Source organism: Metopolophium dirhodum, chromosome 4, assembly GCF_019925205.1.
Source record: "Metopolophium dirhodum isolate CAU chromosome 4, ASM1992520v1, whole genome shotgun sequence".
Lineage (NCBI taxonomy): Eukaryota > Metazoa > Arthropoda > Insecta > Hemiptera > Aphididae > Metopolophium > Metopolophium dirhodum.
Window position 1 is genome coordinate 19,286,025 of NC_083563.1, and position 17,398 is coordinate 19,303,422.

A 17,398-nucleotide genomic window follows, 5' to 3' on the forward strand; every position below is an offset into this window, starting at 1 on the left:
TGATGGTTAATATAAAAATTTAGAAAAAACAAAAAATTCACAAACCATGATATTTACTTAAACATTTATCAGAACAAAACTATTTAATATATGTTTAGATTTCTAATAATTGTATATCAGAAATACTTTTCACTTATCTTCACTAAAACTATCGTTTAACAATGTTATAGCTCAATCTCACAAAATTACAACGATAAACAATAAAAAAAATATCAAATTTACTAGAACATATATATGTTACATTCACCATGAAATATATTAATATCTGCTGGAAATTCAATAAGAAATCTTGATTATAATTCCTTATTGGAATTTATGATGTACCTATGATTTAATAAATGATTTTTTTTAATATAATATACTCTTCTTTAAACCTATTCATTAGTATTATCTTTACCTATATTATTATAAATTTTATTATTAGTATTATCCATTTATTGCTACTATAGTATATTATTATATTATTTTAAAATTGTATGTTTTACTTGTATTTGGAAATTATTTCCGTTCAATAAATTATTATTATTATTATAAATTAAAAATAATTAAATACTGCAGGATTTCGAATTTACAAAATAGGATTGTCGAATAATTTAAGTTCCTACAATTTTGGGTCAGAATTGATATATTTTTCCAAGTCCAATATTTTTTGGATATACCTATTATACTGAAAATTACATCTGGATCATACACTTAAGAAATCAAAATTAATAATATTTAAATTTAATAGACTAATTAATATTGTTGTTGATCTGGGATGAATAGTTGTATACTATGTAATATGTTGAAGTGATAATGCTGATAATGTAAACTTTATTTCACTCTCTGTACAAGTTTTATAAATGCATTATAAAAAATGTGTATGCAAATGTATTTACATTTTAGTTTTGTGATAAATGTTTGATCGATTTATTATAATTGTGGGCTGTTTTATGATTTTAGGACCTGTTGCTCAAACGAACACAATTTTAATTGATTTGTAATTGGAAAGCGTGTTTGCTACAGTTTCATTTTATATTTATTTTAGTACACATTTTAAAATAACGGGACTGCTGGCTGCATACATTAATGTAATTTGTCGTGTGTGAAATTCGAAAGTTGCACGGCTGGTGGAATAGTCCCCGTTTTTTAAATATTTTTTTACAATAATATAATTTAAATTAAATTATGAATGCCGTATAACCGTTTAAAAATAGTGATTATAATATCGTTATGTTAATTAATGATTTTTTTTTATTATAATAAATGGTTAGACGGTTAAAGACGTCATAATCAAGTTTTTACTGAATACCGTTGAAAATATGTATGTCAATAAACATTTAAAATATCATTAAAAATAAAATAATAATATATAGCTGAACTGGATACAGAGAATAGGTGATTGGACGATTGCACACCTCAATGCAATATAGTATAGTAATCTGCTCTGATAACTTATTCAAGATTAATGATAATAAATCATTATCGGTCAAAACTTTCTTTACTAATATTTCTTAAATATTTTTTGATGCTTTTCAGTAGTTTTTGACTACGCATATTGACAGACAACATACAACATAATGACTTTTTAGAGTATCTGACATAGTCGATAATTGATTCTACTATTATATTATTGAGCAATTATGATATTAAAAAACTTGTTCAGAAAATATATAATCTAAATTAAGAGTCATTTAAAAAATTACATTGTATAATAAATAATCATACATATAGATTATCTCTTGCTTCAATAAAGTAGATAGTTCAATACTAGTTCGAGTTGCATACTATTCGTCATTCGATAGAACAAAACGACTATCTCATTGTTCCAAAATGTATTGTTATTATATTAATGACATTATTGTTTTAAATATCATGATAATGTCATAACGTAATGTAGTAATAAATCAAAATCGTTTCATTAAAATCAAACCGCTTTGAAGATAATTAAAAAAAAACTTGTAATCTTTAGCGTGTGGCTTATTATCTTAAAATATGAAACACGCAATAGTCAACTTAGATGCCGAAACGATTAAAACAATTTTCCAAGTACATTTTCTCACTGTCGTCAGAAGTTTTCATGGACTGAAAAATGTATAAAATATATTCAATTTATGATCCCTTATGTAATAATGTCTATAATAAGTCATATTGTCGTTGCATAACTTATGGTATTCTGTTAAATGTAAATAATAAATATGCCTATTTCATATTGTATACTGTTTATTGTTTAATATTAATGACGTTTTTTATTCTATCCAAAAAGACAAAATCTTGAAGAGATCTATTAGTTTGACCAAACGGGTTTTTTTCTTTTGTGTGCATTTAGGGTTTGTAAAGCTTTTCAGATTACATATTGAAAATTATATAATACTTTATATTATATTCAATTTGAAGGTAAAAGTAATTTAAAAAAAATGTAAACGAAAAAATTTAACAGAATTCCATATTTAAACATTTTTAGATTCTAAGTGGAGCGATGAATGTATTGATTTTACAATGATGTGTGTTTTTTTATTTTTTGTGTCTGTATACACGAACTATAGTTAGAAAAACGCTTTGATCTTAAACTTTGAGAGTGGTATCTTATAAAAAATTTGATCTAGTTGGTACTTTTAAAAGGTCAAAATTAAAAATTCCTAGTATTTTTAAAAATAATAAGGAAAAAAATATTTAGGAAAAACGCCAATTTCTACACAAAACCAGTTTTTAACAAAACTGATTTTATTTATTTAGTGTAACTTAAAAACAAATTACTGTAGATATTTGGAAATTTTGTGTGGATAATTTTTTTTTTATACATATACATGCTGCATTTTTAAAAAATTGTAGATCAGTTTTATGTTATTGCCTGTTTATTATTTTCTACCATATATAACTAATAGTAAAATAAATGTATTAATATAATAATTAATAGCAATATATATTTTATACGTTTAATGGTTAATACTTAATATAGACTGTCAGACTGTCTGAGCATAGAATCGTTTTTCATATGCAATGATTTATCATTTAATTCAAATTTAACACGTCCATTACAGTGACGTACTCAATGACGGGGTATACTTGACCCCTACTGTACAGCAGAGCAGTTAACTAACTTTCCCTTTTTTTTTAAATGTAATATTAATGTTTTTTCAATAAAACGAAAATGATAGTCTTGAAACTGAAAAATCAACATGACTTACGCATTACACTCACGCAAGTGTTTGGTGATCGACTTAATGAATTTCAATCCAAATAAGTGAGAGACCTATCACTAATAAGTCGAATTAGCATCATAAATGTATAAATATCATAATTTAAAAATGTTTCAAAATCATTAGATCGTAATCTTGATTTTTGCGTACACAACAATTATGGGAATAAAAAAAACACCATTATTCATACTGATTAAAAAATAATAATAATAATAATAATAATAATATCCTTTAATATTATATTCACTAGTTATATGGATGTGGTTTTTATTCCAGTGTACAGAGAAATCATTTTCGTATATTATACTCATATTTTACATTTTTATAAGAAAAAAGACAACGATAGTTAAGACAATATTTTAGGGCGGATATCCAACGGAGTGCAACTAACAATCGCTCTAAGATGGCTACACACTGTATAACATTGATAAGGTAACGCCATAGTTTTAATACCAAAGGGGGAAAAGAGAAATACTTTCACCAGCTTCACGTGTTTAATAATTTACTATATTTATGGTTTATCACTAAATGATGTTTCAAACTACTTATATACAATAAAATGTAAGTAAAAAAAAAGAATAAAGTAATCCTACTTCACTCAGCATAGAGTGAAAATCGATACCCATAGTGGCAGTGAAGTGGCGGTGAGACTATAAAACAGGGCGGGTGGTAGCGGTAGTCGTTTTCGTCTTTGTGCGGGTCAATAGGTTAGTCCCCTACCCACATATACGTTATAACCGGGACGGAGTAATGAAGAAAACAAAACTTTTTGTGTGTATACGAAACTGTTGCATGTCGATTGCAGGTGTATAAAGCGGGTCTATATGAAAATTGGGCACACCGTCATAAAATCCCTTCGACAATCGTGGATCGTATGGAAAAAATAAAAAGCAGACAGGCGACAACGCACTGTGGTTGGGAAAAAATGTTTTATATCGCGTTTAGAAAAAGAAATAAAAAACAAGAGTACACTACCGATTACAATCGTTCGTACGCCTGCCCATATACACTCACCTGTTCGCACACTTTTCCCGTCGCACGAAATCCTTGACTTGGCGTGTAATCGACTGCCGGGTCAGTCACAAAATCTTTTAATGCGTACAGACACACACACGCACAGAGGTCGGGCTGTTTAATTTTCTTTAAATGATCATCGTTATAGGTATTATTTTGTCTGTGCGTCATAGTCCTTAGAAATATTTTCTTGCATTTTACAAGTTCGCCTCACGTGGTATTTATAAGCCGCATATTATAATAAATTACTCATCCAGTAAAATATCATACCAAATAATATCGCGTGTGCAATTTTAAAGGTGTATCAGCGATAAACCGAAACCACAAATGCTATATTATGTATTAATTAGTTCATCCCAAATCGGCGACAATCGTCTAACAAAGTCAAATTATCGACCTAATAACTTACATGTACGCCAAGTATTCATTACAGAGTCATTAACGTTTACAAATGTCACATCGTACAGATGCATAGCTACTTCATTATAACATATTATGTCTATGGTTCTACGGTGTAGTATTCTGTACGTCGTTATAATTATCGACGTTTAATTTGTAAAAATATCTGAAGCGACAATTCGTCATCACAATACGTCATGGTATTTATGATTTTAGACGATATAATATTATTAAAATTCAATGGAAATACCCAGTATAAATAAATTGTTTTCACACAATATATTATAATATATAATACGATCATTAATGGCCGATACAATGTTTATGGCTTAGGATTATGGTTTCCAAAACCATTTTATCCATTTTTCGTGCGTTTATGCGTATAGTACCCAAATTTCTTATGATAGAATGTCAAACTGATGCTAGGTTTCATGTAATCTCGGTACGTTACGTATCGCCACCATTCCTGTTTAAGGATGTAAATCATATCCTTTTCAAAATACTAGGATTTTCGTGTTGAGGGTCTGCCGAGGAGATGTCGGGTCACGAGGCAGTAACCATAGTTACCGTTCATCTGGTAAAAATGGTAAAAATATTATCTTTTGTACATCGAACCTAACTCGTTCGGCCACAGTGTCCTATACGGCAACATTGTTATCGAACGTCGCAGTCGCCGCTTTCACCGCCCAGCGCACCCAAAGTCATCGTTTTCTTTTCAACGGCTAAGGGTGGCCAAAGTTCAAATAGTACCCTGGTATAAAAAATACAGCAATTACTGTCACGACTAAAAAAAATGTTCCATTTATAACCAAGAGTAATAATTATGTGCGTTTAACTGTTTTAGTCATGGTTCTTACTTTTTAGGGTAAAATTTAAAGTACTTCGATAGTTTGAAAGACAACCACTATTATGTCCGTCATACGTTATACTACTTTCTAGTTAAATGCAGAGAAAATATAAAAATATGTCCAGTGGGTCAAATGCTTATAAAATAAAACTTCGGTTGACATTTACACATTTTTGTGTCAGTGTATCCTATAATTGATGTATACAAGCAACTTTGTAAAATGTTATGTTAAATAGTCATAATATATAAAAAGCTAATAAATAAATATACGTGATAACATGAGACATACTAGGCTGGGTTTCAAAATTTGTAAGCAATTAAAAAACCGATTTTTCAGACTTTGGTTTACCTATCTAAAGATGGTATAGACACTTAGTTACAATCGTGTTCGCTTATTGTTAAATACTAAGGATTATGATAATAAATATTGTATGAACTCACGACTGTGTCAAATTTACAAAGGTACTGAAAAATAAAAAAAATAAAAATATTTTTGTTTTGTAGAGTACGATACGTTTCTTACAATTCTTAGCATCATCTTCAAGTGTTTTCACAGTTTTTTAGAAAAGTTACATTAAATACAGAACAACCTGTTATAAATTGTGTTCGTTGTAACTACATCAAAGCAATGGCCCTTCACTGCGCATAAAAACTACAACAAAGACACTTGTGTATACTGTACCTGCAGATATTCAATAATAATTATGTATTTTACAAATCATCTCGTTAAACGAAAGTAAATAATGGTATGAATGGCGGACGTAACCTTTCCCACCACTGGTTGCACCAGACTTGGCTTCTGTGTGTTACGCAGCGTAGCGGTTTCTATATAAAGTTTTCCCGTCGACGATAAATCAAGGCGAAAACTGAAGTATTTTTGGGAGATAATTGGAATCTATTTGCTGACGTTCCCTCCGTCGACCTCTTGAACTTTTTATCGTCGAACTGAAAAAAAGACGATAACTATATTGAAAACACTTTTGTGCGCAAGAAACAAATGGGATTTTTAGCTGTTAAAATTTTTAAATGCGTTTAACGTTGAATGCGAGCAGTGCACGGATGAACCGACGAGAATATCGATGGCCAGGCCAAAGTTTTTGTTTTCGACCTCCTTATATTATATAATAATGAACTCTAAACAACGATAACCAAATTGATTAGTCCAATTGAATCGCTTCTATTCTACTACGATAGTATACGAACCCGTTGGCGTCGGATAAACTTTATTATTTTGTTTTTCGTCTCCATTGACCTCTTGAACGTCGATGATATAATGTGTTCTAGCACTGTAACTATTCAGCGCGTCGCTCGTTTATCACGCTCAATAACATATTATATACCAGATACCTCCTATAACGTTTAATTTACAATATGAAAAAGAACCAAACATTTAACAAATCATACAATTACACTAAAACTATGTTTGCGATCATTACAACCGTCGTTTACGCCCAGACGATAATTATTATGAATTGGTTATTAAGAATATTGACTGTTTATAAGATACGATTTATCTTATAGTTTATACGATTAATATTACCAGACACGATTATAATGTTGATTAGTATGTATTAAGAGTACTTGAGTTACGATTTTGACATAAATAATATTGAATACTTAACAATAATAATTTATACGGAGGAAATTGCGAGTACCTAGTCAGTTTTTGATTAAAACGATTTCCATGCAATTAAATAAAAATGTCTTTGTTCCGTTTCAAAGTTAAAAAAAAAACTACGGGCTTGATGTTAAAACATTTTATTTTAAATCATAGAAGCGATTTAAAAAGAGCAAATGTCGTGTTTGAGACATTCTTCAGGAACCCACAAGCTAAAATTCCGTTGAGCGTTCGTAAAGGTTTTCAAAGAGTTGGACTATTAGTTAACTTTGATGACTGCTATATGATGATGATATGTGGTACGTGAGCTTTAAAAATTAATATTTTAGTTGCGACTTTAATAATGCATAAACCACTCTTGGTCTTTGAAGTTTGTAAATTTACTAGGTACGCAATTCAGTATGAAGTTTTGTTATTTTTCCTACGGCTAAAGCGTGCTGGGATGAAAAAAAGGAAATGAGGTAGAAAACGTGTGTCCACTGAACTTCCGTTATTGTCGACAGTGGCTATATACCGTCATGATTATATTCGAAAAACACTGTGATATAAAACACACGGCTTTTTTGATTTTGTGCTATAACAAGCTATCGTACACCGAGTACATGAATAAAAAATTAAAATAAGACAACCACGATGGGGCCATTATTGTAGAGTTAATTATTGTAGAGTTTTTTTTTATTTACCTCGATACTTAAAAGAGAAAAATGGAAAAACAAATTAACGCACTTGTTTACTCTTTTAACTCTGGGTTTACCAATAATAAAACTTATACAATATACATGCATTACTTATAATTTATAAATATTTATCCACGTAAAAGTGTATTGACACATTATTTGCAGTTTAAGTTTGGAAATATCAATAGATTTTTCAGAATTAAAAAACTAATTGTTTGCTTCTTTTGATTGTTTCATTTGGTGTAATTTTACCAGATTTTTCAACGACTGAAAGAAATTAATTTTAATCTTTGGAAAAAATACCGATTTTATTTCCATACAATTATTGATGTTGAGGATGTGTTTGTTGAGAAAAAACAAAAAAAAAATACTTACCTAACTTAACTAAACAATTTCAGTTATTTGTATTCTATTCTTGTATATACATTATTATCGAAGATAAAACATAAAGTTTATGACGAGTAATATTTTGGATCGCTGACTCAGTGCTTTTGGATTATAGACAGTAACAAAAGTCTAGAAGTTTGGGCTAGAGTTTGGTTCATCCAAACTCCTCATAAAATCGAGTGATTTATTCGACTTGAAAAGGATTCGATTTAACCGAAATAGAACAATGGCCTAAGTTATCACATTTTCCGCTGCTATTCCCTCTAGTATTTTGGAAATAAAACGATATTATACAAAGGTATCCAATCATTTGATTATGTAAACTTATCAACCATTACTATTTTAATTAAAACAAAAATATTTTTATTTAGTTTTTTAGACATGTAAGAAATTGATATTTAGTTATATGTTCACATTGTGTTACTATATCGTAAAGGATGAACATGGAATTATATTCGTTTATAAAAATTAGTTCATGTGAAAGAATATAACGATATAGATACTAACGTTCTGGTAAATAATAATATTATATCTTTGAACTAAACATGAATCAATTAAAAATATTTGCGTTATTATTTCCAAACCAAATATAAGATGTTTAGAAATAGTGATAAAAAAGATAGTATAAAAAATACAACAAAGAGTTGATTATTAGATAATTTAGAGGCGTTATATTTTTGAAATATTTATATCAGAACACATCAAATTGAATAAACAACTTGAGTTCAATTTATATTCTTCTACATTTTTCACGATAACTTGTATATTTTAATGTCAAGAAATCCAATCGTAAATTTATAAATTTACATTGGTAATTCAAAGTGTTATGGGACCAAGCATTATTATAAATCCAACAAGCATTATGTATTCATTTTTTTTTACTGTCAACGAGCTATAAAGTCGATTTGCATTTTGAAGTAGTTCGAGACTCAGTCGTTAAGACCAATTGAAATGTGTTATTACGTTTATAATTAATACTAATTAGTTGTATAATTATTATTTATATCCGATGTGTACCCCTAAATTAATACTTCAATTTATATGTATTAGATTACCTTCAACTAACCATCCACTATATGTATTTATTATAGGTAAAGCTTGCCGTCTAAGTCGTTCAAACAGCTTTCAAAATTAACCGTTCACGAGAAAGGGGTATGGGCAAAGGAGATAAAAAACCAACGTCCCAGAATAGCGGTAAGTTAAATACGTAGTTATAAGAGTAATGTGTTTTTTTTTTGCCTGTTGTGAGCGCAGATTTTCAGCATTTTAGTATACGCAAACATGAGAATATTTGTCTTAACTATATGTCATTGAGTATTATATTTTTTTTTACGTGCAAATAAAATCTTTCATCATAAAACGTGCACTATATACGAAATTTTTATAATTAATTTTTGTACCGCACACATGTGTGTAATATGCGTTTGGACTTTGGATGATAATAATATCAAAAACCTATAACCTCATTGATTTTGTTATAAAAATGTTTCCGAGATGACAACATTCGGTGTACATTCCATATAATTATAATATGTTCAATAGACGGAGTGTGGGTATAATTTTGCATTATAAAATTAATGTATGCGTAAAATTATGTCTATATTTACTGAGACTATAGAACGAATGATGTTCAAACGTTGTGTAATAGAAATAGAGGCTGCACATAATAATAATATATAAATCTAGGTGAACTGCGGAGACATCAAATCAGTGAAATTATTGCTTACTCTCGTCCCCTCCCAATATGTTGCAGTAACACTGTCGTTGTCGCAGGTTCTTATTACTATTATACTCACTGTAACAGCGATACATTATAATCACGTGCGTATAAATAGTCGTCTGAAAGTCACCGTGAGTCATAATATTAGATTATAAAAACAGCTTCTCTTTTTTTTTTTTTTTCTGTTAAGTGAAAAAAGAAAACGTCGCTTCGTCACGTCATAACACGATATATAACATTCGCACAACGTTTATGGTTGAAACAGGTTGACGTGTAAGTAACGAGCTGGAAATTTCCACAGGGAGAACACTATATATATATATGCTCTTTACGGCTTCAAACAAGGCTATACGTTATATATATTTATATAATATGGTATTGTGTTAATAATAAAAACGACGACGTTAACCTGTGCACGCACACCTCATCGTCCACGGCGCTGAGAGACAATAAAGATTTTCTCTCTCTCCGCCCATTTTTTACCCACCGATACTGGGGCCGGGGGACGTTATGTATGGGACAGATGGTTTGTGTGCATGTGTGCAAAGCGATGCTATCGATTGTGACTAATGAAGGCTAAATGTACTGAATTGGCGATACTAAACACTGTTGTAACCTCACGAGTGTATAATAATATAATATAATACAATAACTATATAGTAATAATAATAATAATAATAATAATAATAATAAAATATAACATATATTTATATGTACGCGCCGTGTATGTTTTGTCGTAGAACGCAGTGTCGTTTAACCGTAGTGAAACAAACGAATGAGGGTTTTAATGAAATAAAAAAAATAAATCGCAAGTTGCTTTGTTCCAGTCAACCCGCTTTTGTAATCTGAGGCAAACGATGTTAAACGTATTGGTTTTACAATGTGCATTTTTTTTTCGATTTTTCTATAATGGTCATTTTCGGTAATGGACCTAGTCATCAAAGACTTTTACGTGATCCGATCTTTTGACTGGAAGTTCTATACTCAGTTGATACTCTAGAAAGACTTTTTTTTATTTCTTTATAGTTTTATTTTGTACTAGAAGAAAAACTACCGACAGTTTGTAAAACATTATAGAGAAGTCTGTTTACCGTTAAAGTGATGTTAAAAGATTAGATCATGTTTATTTCATTGAAATTCTTTAAAATTTGAATTATCAAATTCAAGTCTTATATTTACAAAAGTGTAATAAGGTTAAAACATCCAACGATTTTCGGGCTAAATTAATTAAATGCGGACTATTTATAATTCATGTTTCTCATTTAGACCGTATACTAAAGTAAACAGAGATTTGATTAGAAATAGTGTTTTTAAATTCGATGATTAATTAAAGTCATATGAATAATAATCAAATAATGACTATCTTGCGCTCAGACATTGTGTCTAGTCGTAAATCTTTAGAAATAATTTGTAACACGGCGCAATAAGTAGGCAATACCATTACATTTGTGTGTAGGGAACACCATTAAACAATGTTCAATATTGACTTACAGGGACAAACTATTCATTTGTAAATTTTTTTTTTGGAGTTTTTTCCTGTCTTACTTTTTTGTATACTTTATTGAATTTCAATGATCCAAAAGGAAAAAGTCAATTCGTATCCAATCTGGCAAGTGGTAACTATCAACTCTACGAATACCAATCTATTTGCCAGGAAATGTCAGCAGTTCTAGTGCGTTCTAGTGTTCTAGTGTTCCACTTGTATGTAATCTTGACTAGATGACAAAAGTTTTGCAATGGGCTCAATAAGCACTATCTAGCTGTATGGTATATTTTGTCCCTGTTTGTTTCTCATTGCTCATTAACGTATTATAAAATTGTATGCCTGGCCCATACATAAATGGTCAGTTGAAATATCATCTAATTATTTATATTACAAAATCACTAGACTTTAAAATTGAAATGCCTAAATTCTAAAATGTTAAAGAAAATTGTGAATGACTAAAATAGCATTATATAAAAATGGCACAATTAAAAATTATAAAACTACTTGAAAATTATTTTCTGTCATGCTCGTGACATTTATTACATTTATTGTGGTCAGCGACAATAACAATATCCAGTGGAATTGAGACCATGCTGTGACCGATTGCATATAATATATAGATATCGCGTTGAAATGGCTTTTTAATAACTTTTGACCCGAAATTCAACGTGGACAAAAGCATACCATTTATAGTTTATACGAATACAATCGATTCAGTACCACTGCCGTGCACAGAACCGTTTTTGTTGCAGTTTATTATTTTGGGTTCATATAAACCATCGCCGTTACCTGCACTTACAAGAAGTCGCCAAAGAATAATATTAAAATGAAAGCTCGTCAAAAAATGTTTTAATTGAAACCAAAATAAAATGTTCACATTTGGTCGACTATATTATGGTAACCTAACGTCTCTATTGTAATAATATGGTCTGTTAAATCTCATGTCTTCGTACGATTTTCAGTAAAACTGGAGGTTTTGTCCGATAACCTGCAACGAGAAAATATTATGCGTTTACAGATCGTATCGTTAACGGATGTTACCGGAACGGATGGGAAAGAGACAGTCCACGTGGATTATTATTTTCAAAATATATACTCATAAATATTATTAATATAACACATAGATTATAGACGAGGTATACATAATATACCCATACATCCTTTTTAATCCGAAAAAATTCGCAACTAGCTTGTATAAAATAATATATTTGGACGGCGGTGTCGGTGTTTGTTATTTGCTAATTTATATTCATATATTCCACGAAACGCTTCAGGAGAGATTTCTCTACTTGTTTTAAAATTCGCTGAAACACGTCAAATGAAAAATGATAGCCGAACAAACAAAACGCTTTTTGTTCAATATACTTTTGACAATATCTGCAGTGAGCGTTGAGTGTAGGGCCACAAAAAGGTCGGTTTGCTAGAAATTATTTACTTTTATCAATTATTATTATTCCACTCGAACAGATGCAGTTATATTTAAAAATTCAATTAACGATTAATACGCTATATACAGTACACGTAATACATACACGGTTTCTATACTTGCAGTATAGTTTCACGATGTCGAATTTGCAGTAAATGCCACTAGTATGATTTTTTGGAGGGAGATAGTTTCGGCATTTTTTTTCTGTATTCCAAATGTTTGTAATTTTATGATTTTATATCCTAGGAGTTTCTGGAAAGAAAAAATCTAAATTTTTAATTTTTTTCAATTCGGCGAAGAAGAAGGTTTCTAATTAAAATTAGAATAAACAGCACCGTTAGTATGAGACTAGGTGAAACTCGCTGAATTCCGGCTATGTAAATATTATTTCGGATCGTTTTCTATTCGGTTAACTGAACTCTTATATTATACGCACCTATATGACTTGTGTATGTGCGTGTACTGTGTACCTATATGGTTTCAGCAAAGAAACTTTGGTTGCTAAATCAAGATCTAATGTCAGAATTCCGATGTTCATATATAAATTATATAAATATATTTATACACTATTACGAATCACATGCAAGTTTTACGAAGTTTGTACACACGAATTTATTCACGTATCTATTTTCGACGAATAAATGTTATCTTTGAAGTGCGAGTCATGATCATTTAATAATAATAATATGACGAGTGAAACGCATGCGGGTAACTGCGAAACGGTTAATATTTTAAGACGCATCAGAGACAATGAGCCACGAAAGCCACACATTACGTTCCCCTTAAAATCACACCAGGACAAATGTGATTTGACGAATAGCGATATTATAATTTATCATTTTTAATCCAGCTTCTGAATTGATGATGGCACCGTTGTTCGATCTACGCGATATACGTACGATCATAGATTAAAATATAACACCATATAGACCAATGCGATCATTTGTCGCTATAATTATTTAGATTTTATATAATTGCGGATTTGACTCACTGGTGACGCATGGTAGATTATAGTTGGATACTTATTTCTCTCCTCCTCCTGCCATAATGCGAGTAAAATCTAATTTAAAAATAATGAGCGATTAATGATGCCTTGGCGGTGACTATCCATATTATAGCGTTATATTTTAATCTATGAATATTCTAAACGACCGGTTCGGTAGCTCTTTGACGAGAGACGCAACTGGGCGTATCATAAACGTCGTATGACTTCACACACAATATCGTAATTTAAAATGTAAAGCCTTATTCACAGCCGATCGGTCGTCGGTTTCCGTTTTTGGACGTTGGTTTTCGATGATTGACCTCCGCCGCTCTTACAACAACAACAATATTACAACATGAGCTAAAATATAATAAAAGAAATTCTCAGTTATTTTAACAGAGCGTAAACGATTCGGTCGGATTTAGTTATAATATTATAATTTCTATAGTAGATATAGGTAAACTAATATAATTCTCGCGGTTCACTACTGTAGTTCACATCGTCTCTATTAAAATATAAAGGAATCGTATGATGAGTAGAGCAAAACGTGGACAAAACGTTCGGGTACTATAATTCGGGTTCGAATAAGAAATTACGATTTGAGGACGTAGTGGAGATGATGGTGGTAGAGTTGGTGGGGGAGGTGGTGGGAGGTTGGTGGGAGTTGGTGGTGGTGGTATTGCAAGGCAGCAACGGTGTGTCGGCAGCATTGAGTTACCTACAGAACCGTTTAGCAAACCGCTTTATACTTACCGTATATTAATATTATTATTATACCATAACCATAAAATATAAGGTAGCTATATATATATATATAGTATATGGTCGTGCTTACCAGAATCGAGTTTGTTTGGTAAACTAAGGCACATAGGTTAGGTTAAGTACGCGTTTTTCGACGTAAACTACGATCACCATTGCCACGCGTGCTGTTAGCACACCTACTATACATATTATATTATTACTTTAACGGAATAATAGTACAATAATATAATAAATTGCAATTGATTATTATTATTATTATTATTATTATTATTATTATTATCATCATTGTTATTATTACTATTATTGTTGTTGTTAATGTGTCGGCTGTTTCCCGCCGCCAATAACGACCTGCATTTATGTAGGGTACGGTCGTCGGATCCGCAAAAAGCATTCGCCAATCAAAGTCGACGTCATCACAATATGACACGATATTCATTAATATATTTTAAGCAGCGCTCAGTGTATAAAATCGATTACTACTTTTGTTCAACAGGTCACACTTTACTCGCGCTCTAGTATTGTCTCAATCGCACGTGAATTATTATTATAATTCTATAGGTTTAATATATTATAATAATATTGTATGAAAACGTATTATTAACAATTCATTTCTATTCATCACGACGGCTCCTCCACAAACTATCATAACCATAGAGATAAAATTGGTGAATATTTTTCCGACAAGTGACATAATTGGTCCGATGAGTAGCTCCGTGTGACATTACACGTTAACCCGGCTGGTTTAAGAGTTAACGCGAATATTAAAATGATTATATTATGAATTCGAATGACTGTATAAGCTCTTTAGAAATGCACTTATCGCGTAATTGTCTGGTATATTCATAAGCAAGCCGGGATTGGAAAAATTGCTTAGTTTTTATTTATCGTTGTATAATATGCGTGTGATAAATTGTTTTAGTTAATATGACAACTCGTTTTGATTTTTTTAAAAACAATTTTATGACAGTTTGTTTTGTGTATATTAGCATTATTTTAACCAGGTTAATTATATTTTTTTTCCTAAGAAACGGAACGATTCCTTTTTTGCCACCCATTTGTAATAGCTGTCGTCCCTGATCGTATGAGCCACGGAGTTCTTTATGTGTAAACGGTACAATGAAAATAGATGTCTACGAAATTATCGATTTTTAACGAAATATATAGTATAAACTATAAAGAGAACGTTAACGTATGATTATTGTAAAATAGGAAATCATATAAAATTATAATAAAATGTAAAAACAGATTGCTCAGCAGATCGATCCACTCTAAACCAATCACAGAAGCTCTAGGGTACGAGAAGAAAAACACCACCAACACAATATCAGTGTTCTTTTATTTATATAAATAATACATTTTGAAAATCTTCATAATAATATGTTACGTAAAAAAGAAAATGTTGCTTTTCCATATTGAAAATTTGTAATCTGTATTTTATTGTCAAATATTACAATCGAGATGGACAGATGGCACACTTTGTAGCTGAAGCTGATGATGACAACAGAAATAATAAAAACCATATATCAGTTTTGTTCATGACGTATTGTTTAGTAATTTTATTCCAGTAGATGTATTGTGTGTTATTATTTTATTACGTCTCACCATATAGCTACGCAATCAATGAAAAATGTGCTGTTCAATCTAAGTCGAGGTCACCCGTCTGGAATCGATCAATTTGAAACAATCGACGTGTCGTCTCGTTGTCATATTAATAACTCATCTCGGGCAAACGGTCATCTTGCCCCTCTGCTGCCGATAAACATGTACGTCTTCATATTAATGTAGTCTCTTATGGTGCTTTCAGCTAGTGTGATTATTTGATCAACGGCGATCTCCTCCCACCACGTCGTTGAATTTTCCCGCGCGGACAGTCGACGATAAAACTAACAGTTATATAGATTAGTGTTAACAGTCGTAGTCGTAAATAGTATTAGAAGTAGCAGTAACAGTATCGGTAGAGCGGTTGTACAGTACAATATTATTATTATTATTATTATTATTATTATTATTATCATAGTAGTCGGCAATTGTAGTGTATTGTATAGCTGCAGCAGTGAAGTCGGTGGTACGAGCAGCGGGAAGGTTGATTAAATTTTCTGACGCGCTAGCTGCTGCAGTGGTTAGCGGGCCGGAAAACGGGTTGAAAAATTGAAATAGGAAATTGCCGTTGGTCTTGTTCACCCCACACTCCGTGTAACCGGTGAAACAGGGTTTCCTCCATTGCCGACTATACGCAGTGGTGTGAGTATATATTTACACACTCACACACATACACGCACGCACGCGCACTTGCGCTTCCATTTCAAGGACCATCGATTCGGTTTATATACCGTTGGTGGATTTTTATTATTATTATTACTATTTTTACTTTTTTGTTGTTCCTTTTGTTTGATATTATTTTTATTTTCTGGAACGTTTAATTTTGACTCGTGTACATATACATATATATATATAAAGAATAGGATTTTTCAAGAAAAAAAAAACACAGCAAATGTGGCAGAGTGAAAATATTGGAGACGACAAGGGTGAAACGGTTTGGAATTTTTTTTTTTTGATGATATACTCCAAAAGTAGTCTGTGATTGAATTGTAGTGTCATTGATTAATAGTAACGACCGGAATGTGCGTTCGGTATATTACCAAATGCAAGTGATGACAGGTGCGTGACCATAATTCTATTTAGTTTCCTTCAAACACATAGAAGGTACATACGATTCATGTTTTTCAAATTTATTCTACATTTGTATTGTTTTTATTACAAGCCTATTACCAATCATAATAAAGTATTAATTTACCTTAAAGACGTTTACAAAAATGTACAAAATATAGTTACCTAAACTACTAGTTGACAAATTATATTAAAATACACGCCATAATAATATTATCATACAAGTAGGTT

The 17,398-nt window shown here is 30.8% G+C and overlaps 1 protein-coding gene across 2 annotated transcripts in view; it reads left to right on the forward strand.

The window, feature by feature from the left end:
* LOC132942578 (uncharacterized) overlaps nucleotides 1-17,398 on the forward strand; it is a 166,412-nt gene that overhangs the window by 58,282 nt on the left and 90,732 nt on the right. For both annotated transcript variants that reach the window (XM_061011121.1, XM_061011122.1), the window contains exon 2: nucleotides 9,213-9,315. Coding sequence is in view for 1 of the 2 variants with exons in the window: in XM_061011122.1 (XP_060867105.1) it covers nucleotides 9,276-9,315 (40 nt within the window). In the remaining variant the exon portion in view is untranslated. The remainder of the gene's footprint in view (nucleotides 1-9,212; nucleotides 9,316-17,398) is intronic.